The sequence below is a fragment of the Quercus suber genome, unplaced genomic scaffold, assembly GCF_002906115.3.
Source record: "Quercus suber isolate HL8 unplaced genomic scaffold, Cork oak 2.0 scaffold_979, whole genome shotgun sequence".
NCBI classification, from domain to species: domain Eukaryota; kingdom Viridiplantae; phylum Streptophyta; class Magnoliopsida; order Fagales; family Fagaceae; genus Quercus; species Quercus suber.
Genome location: NW_027070394.1, coordinates 172,927 through 179,749, shown reverse-complemented (window position 1 = coordinate 179,749; position 6,823 = coordinate 172,927). Strand labels below are relative to the sequence as shown.

The window sequence follows — 6,823 nt, the reverse complement described above, 5'->3', positions numbered from 1 at the left end:
CAGCTTTTTCTCAATTTCTTTTACAACATCATGTCTCTCCTGAATTTCTTCAACGGTGTTTAGCACCTGCAACCATGGCCCAAAAATAATTAATGGGCTTTTTTAACCCCCTTTTGTCTTTTGTTTCTTCTCCTTGTGCCCTTTAAGCATAATAAAGCTATAATGTAGTCAAGAAGGTTGTTGGAAAATTCTCCTTATAACCGGAATTAAGCTGCAAATATATAAGTAAGCTTGTCCAGTCCTCAATATGCAACTTGCAGGCCTGGGCAATTCAAGTAAACACTCTTTGGGTGGGTGGTGGGTTTACGGGACACAGGGGAAGGGTCATTCATCCAAATCTCTTTTTTCAAGACAAGTTTCTGTGCTATCCACTGAGACATTATTAGCATGATGGAGTGATTAAGATACAAATTCAAACAAATATTAAAGTTTTCATCAGTAGGTATATAATCAGACTGGTCGAAGGAGGCAGGATTATTTAACTGCAGACCTAAATAATCCATTTGATGGGAAATTATTAGTAACCTAGATCAGAACATGGCAATAAACTCTCTGTAGTTGATTGCCATGTTAGCCAAACACTATACCAACACTCTGTTCATTCTATCATTGATTACTACCAAAATGGAGCTCAACATGCTTCCCATTGCTCCATCACAAATTCCAAGTCATGCACTTGAATATTCTACCTTTTCATATGGCAAACTGACCTCGACGTAACTTAAACACTGGCAGTTTTTTTTGGTAAGTAAACATTGCCATTATTTATGATCTTATTTAAAACACAAAAATACGACAAACCCATTCCAGGATGTGCTTGTTAAATATTCAATGTCATTTCTTGTGTTTATGATTTTAAAGTTCAGTAAAAGAAGCAATGACAATGTAAGACGCCTCCAAAAATAATTATCAATTGTGGGCTATAACTAAAGTGGAAAACAGAAGGAAATCTATTCAATATATTTCATGTTAGATGTCAAAAAGAGCACACCTGTCCTCGTCCTGCTTCTTGCATTGCCTTCTGAAAGATTTGCTCACTATTTCCAGTTTCTATCAGGTGGTCAATTGTCTACAAAAGTCATTACAATTTGACCAATTAAAATAATATCCAAATTTATCAATCCTCAAAGCACAATAGAAGGATTCAGGCTCACCTCATCATCTGGTCTGGTTCCTGTGACTGCTCAATCAAATCATACAAGCACAAAAATGTATAAAAACATTATCACCAACTCAAAAAAGCAATGATAGTACTATAACACCATTACTTTAACATGTAACTCATAATTTTGTTATTTTGCATCTTTCATATTGCAGGCAGAAGTTTTCTAACCTGTCATGACTCTTCTCTCCACAACCTCGCGATATTCATCTTGGATTCTCTGCCTAAGGGTCTGAAACGTACCATACAAATGAGAAGACAGTGGAAACTAAAATCAACATTAACAATCATAAGATGTAGTCATGCCTGGAACTCTATCATTAGCTCCTTGAACTTCTTCATCAAGGCACTGCCATTCAAAATTAATTTTAAGTCAATTTGCTAGATTATCTAAAGAAAGGAATTCAGAAGCACTCTAAGAGTTAAATATTTGCACTCGCGCCGGACTTTGTCATATTCATCCTTGCTCTGTCTACACCGGTTCCCTTTTCACATCCAGGCTTTTGTCGATTGGAAATGTTCTGGAAATAATGAAGAGTCAGTAACCTTAAAAAGGGTAATGACCCTCAGAAGAAACTAGCAGATTTAGACACAATTGATCAAGGTATTACATCTTTGCTAATGGCTTCTAGTTTTCCTTTCACATTCCGTGCAATCTTTCCCACTTCATCAATATCTTTCTCCATCCGCTTTTAATAGCTGAATATAGTTTAACAGAAAGTGTTGTTATGAGTATAATTCTACAAAACAAGCTCAAAGATAAATTAGATACTCAAAACTGGTAAACTTAATGCATCTTGTAGAAGTTATTAAGAGTTTTCCCCAAGTTAAAATCAATTGGCTAAGTCAGTAGGCATAGACAAGATTTTGTAAAACAAATCCACAGGGGACCCTGAAGGCATGGATTCTAACAAAATCTTCTTGCCAATTTTCTGCCAATGCTTTATTTCTTTGTGCCACAGTTCAGGCTTTCAAAATATAAATCTGTGCTTTGGCCAATATTGAATGAACATTATCAACTACCTGCCTATGTTGATTCGTTCTTAGCCATGCAACTTACTCATAGCCAAGTTTTGATAAAATGATAATGAGGTGACATTTTGTTCCAAATACAAGCCTTTCAATTGTAAGCAATATAGGAAATATTGTTACCTTTCATGGCAGATGCTTTTGTAACAGCCTTTGATTCCTCATTAGCATCCTGTACAAAAGTTTCACATGTTGTTTTTAAAGTACTATCTGGGAGATTCTCTAGTTAAACCATTGTGCCATTTGGAACAGAAAACACCCCGTTGGCCATCCAGGTAGAAGGCCAGTCACTAGGATCAGTATCTGATCCAACTAAATTTGAAATAATTACAGAATCATTTAGAGTTTTTAATCAAATTTCCAAAATTGTTTCTGACATTTATCTTGTCCTTCTTAACCCTGTTACAGTTCTCCTAATTATATTATGAGCAGGTTGGCTTTACTAAGAAGTTGAAGAACTGAACTCGATGCCTACCATACAGGTTTTCCAGCTTAACCTTTGCTCTGGATGACAAATATTAGGTGCTACTACTATTCCTATTAGGAGCCGTAGAGATCAAGTAATAAAACTATAGAATTCATCATGTGTGAACTCTAGTGCTAGACCAAAATGAAAGATTTAGAAAACCAAAACCAAAAGGTTTCACACTACAGCACATGCAACACATTTACTAACTAAAAGGCAATGAAATTTTACATGAATCATATCTCGTTTTCAGAAACATTGTTATATACTTCTCAATAGAAAACCCAAATAGAATTTAGCCCTTGGAGAGAATCAACATACCTTCAGTTGTTTAAGAAGCCCGGAGAGCTTCTCCACCTGTTTCTCAGTCTCTTGTATCTAATAACAAAGAACAGCAGGAAAAGGAGAGAAGGAGGGGGGGGGGGGGGGGGGGGGGGGGGAAGTAACTTGTTAGAAAGCAAAATCTAATTGAAGATGACAGTTCTAGATTTTTTTTCCCCTGCTGGAAAATAACAGAAGTAGAAAGAGAATCACATGCAAATTTGATTTCTCTTGCCCTGCCTGACTAATGTAAACTATTAATAAATGTTCACTAAAAATCAAATAAAATTCAACATTATCAAATGTGATGGATTTCCATTTCTCATCTAAGCTTTGCAAAAGGAAATAGATCATCATAGATAGGACATACCTGCTTATTGAAAGCTCCCATTCCCAAATCAGGATTGCTCCCAGGAACACGCATTCCCATTTCGATATCATTTTCTCTGGAAGGCTGACCTTTGGCATCACTAACAAATGAATCCTAAACCACAACAAAAGCACGCAAAAATGAAAATTCTTTAACATTTGACCTGAAAAGAAAAAAGCTCTGCATATTTATCTCTGAATCAACAATTAAATTACCCAAACAAAAAAACTCAAAAGTTTCAAAATTAAGCAGTCTCTTCTCTCCCATCCAAATTCAATTCAATCTCTAAATTTTTCAAGAGAATAAGTTTCTGAAGTCTTAGATAATGGTGCTATGATAGTCAAATAAATTACTCACATGCATAAATTATTGAGCAGTACCATTAGCTCAGTTTGGTTGCCAATTCAAGTTAGAGAATTATATCAATGAAGAAAACCACATAAACCCAAGGTGGTGGAGATATATAAGCCATCTAATTGTAAATAATTCTTAAATCCCAAGTGGGTATTCCCTAAAGGCTCAATTTTACATGGAACTCACAGATAAAGGCATCTTAGACTATAAATTCATCATCATAAAACAGAGTGTCAAATCCAACACAGACAACACCAATCTTGCAGTCATACACAGAGCAGAGAAAACCAACCCAAATAGCAAAATCATCACTTTTAATATCCCAGTCATTGAAAAGGATGGGTTAACATAAAAACAGTGATTTCAATCCACTAGTATACAAAACAATCACATATACACACATAACTAACAAAAGTTGAAAAGAAGTGAGAAACACAAGTACCGTAAGAAGGTCGTTCATCTTGAAAATCACAGATTCAGAGTTAGACGAGAGAGAGAGAGAGAGAGCAAGAAAATTTTCAACGAATAGGAAAGACAAGGAGCATAGGAGCTGTGTGTCAACTCTTTTTTTTTTTTTTTTTAAAGAAATTGTGTTAACTTAATAATACTATAATAAATATATAATATCGATACAATGTTATTATGTTATTGTCAGTTTGCCGGCGATCCAAAGATGACTAAAACGACACACAGACGGACAACTTACTCACGCCACGCGTGACGCGTACAAAAACTCAAAAGTTGTCACAAACTATATTTATTTCTGTACCCCCAAAAACATTCTCTTCACTAACATATAAAATAGACTTGAGGAAGCCATTTTGATAATTGTGATAAATGGGGTGTTTGGTAGGGGGTATTTAAACAACAGTTTTTGTTGTTTAAACAATATTACACGTATTTTTACACTTTTTCATCTATATTCATTTCCAAAACATAAAAATAATGTTACTAGAACATTACCAAACGGACCTAATTCTCCATAATAACATGTGTATACAAGTTACATTTTTTTTTTTTTTTTTGGCTTGAAGGAACAAGTTGCATTGTTTTGTAGACTACTAAGTTATATATATATATATATATATATTGAGAATCCATAATAACATGTGTATACAAGTTACATTTTTTTTTTTTTTTTTGGCTTGAAGGAACAAGTTGCATTGTTTTGTAGACTACTAAGTTATATATATATATATATATATATTGAGAAACAGGTTACATTGTTAATATACGGTTTACTATTTGATAGAAAATTTTGTTAGAATGTTACATTGTTAATATACAGTTCACCATTTGATAGAAAACTTTGTAAGAGTGTTATTTACAAATTCTTACTAAAACAATATAGGTAAGTAATACACATATTTGTAGGGCTATAAACAAACCGAGCCGAATTAAGTATTAAAAATTCAAATTTGTTCATTTAATTTTATTTCGAACACTAGCTGAGCTTGAGTTTATCAAAGGCCTACCTAGGTGTACTATGCCCTAGTAGTTCTTCATCCACTGTTTCTTGGCTTCATATTCTTCTTTGACCTGTCAAGCGATCAAATGTGAATCGTTATGGTCGACCAAAGATACTGCTCTTAGTGTCTTTGCCAATTTAAATAGAGTATTGAGCGCTTCATGCTCTACCTCATTATTCGTGTCTGGAAATTCAAGTCACATCATGTATTAAGCCATTTGTTCCAAGTGTATAACATGGCACTTTTTGCGGATAAGCCATTTGTTATAAGTTTCCATCTAGGTGCCTCTTGTTCTATTAAATAACTTGGATTGTCCTTTGTGGTAATGAATTCTACGATGAAATCAGTTAAGGGGTTATGCCTTAATTGCAATCCTAGGGATAATACTTTATGCTAAACTCATTTAGCTCGATAGCCCACTAAGCTAGCTCTCCAATGGAATCAAGCTTATTTATGGCATTCTTTAGTGGTTGACTCATCCCCACTACAAACTGTGTAGGCTCAAAAGTATGGCCTAAGCTTTTGCGCCATTGTGACAAGGGCAAAGACTAGCTTTTCCATGCTATCTTCTTTTACCCATCAGAAACGACTCGAGTAGTAAAGTGGACTTTGTATTCCTTCATCTTCCTTAATGAGGGTCGGCCTTATGACATTTAGGAACACCACCAAGTAGATGTAGATATCCTCTTCAGCTTTGGAAGAGTTGACCAGTGGAGGCTTTCTCAAGTAAACCTTCAAGTTCTTAAACGCTTTTTGGCATTTACTTATCTACTCAATGCTTTCTTCAACACCTTGAAAAAGGGAAGACGATTTTTAGTAGCCCAAGAAATGAACATGTTAAGTCGTTCAAGTGTTTGACATTTTTATTTTGCTTTTCACTAGCATGTCATCCACGTAAACTTCTATGTTGTTTCCTATTTGATCTTTGAACATCTTGTGCACCAACCTTCGGTAGGTGGCCCTTCTATTCTTCAGGTCAAGGGGAATCATCCAGTAGTAATAAAGGCCATGGTTAGTGACAAACAACTCTCCTCTTGGTCTACCTTGTCCATTAAGATATGTTTGTATTTTAAAAATGCATCCATAAAGTTTAGTAACTTTTGTCCTACTATAAAGTCAATAATCTAATTGTTGCATTGACGATGATAGCTATCTTTGGGGCAAGTTTTGTTTAGATTAGTGAAGTCCATGCACATTCTCTACTTGTTATTAGGCATCCTAACCATTACTATGTTGGCTAACCACTTTCATTTTAGCCTTATTTTGTTTAAGGGAAAAGTTTTAGTTTCGTTGTTGGATGGAACAAATAGTGGGGTTCATGTTCATCTTGTGGACCACATTACCTTGGGGTTTATACCTTATTTGTGCTTGTGGCATTATGCAAACACACCTTTGTTTTGCCTTAGAAATGTATGAGACCGTGCCCCCAGGCCTAAACCTAAAAATTGTAGGTTTTGGTCATGTCTTACACGAATGAGGTGGAGTCATGTTATAGCCTCTCAAAAGACAACGGAGGGGATCTTACTGGTGTTATTCGCCTCCCTAGGTCAAGAGTTTTATAATGGAGTTGCCACTTATTTAATTGGAGAATTAAGAAAACCAAATTGAAAAGTACATTGTTGTATTGATGAATTCAAAAGGACACACCTTTT

General features: G+C 35.1%; 1 protein-coding gene across 1 annotated transcript; it reads right to left on the bottom strand.

Annotated features, from left to right (window-relative positions):
• Positions 1–6: 6 nt before the first annotated feature.
• LOC136065451 (syntaxin-132-like) lies at positions 7–4,295 on the bottom strand (the record flags this gene model as incomplete). Its single annotated transcript, XM_065768634.1, has 11 exons — positions 4,145–4,295; positions 3,349–3,462; positions 2,979–3,035; positions 2,309–2,363; positions 1,774–1,856; positions 1,610–1,683; positions 1,469–1,511; positions 1,334–1,394; positions 1,155–1,180; positions 992–1,069; positions 7–66 (listed from the first exon to the last, which is right to left on the bottom strand). Coding segments are annotated over exons 1-11 (669 nt in total), but the record flags the coding sequence as incomplete, so codon positions are not given.
• Positions 4,296–6,823: the final 2,528 nt, after the last annotated feature.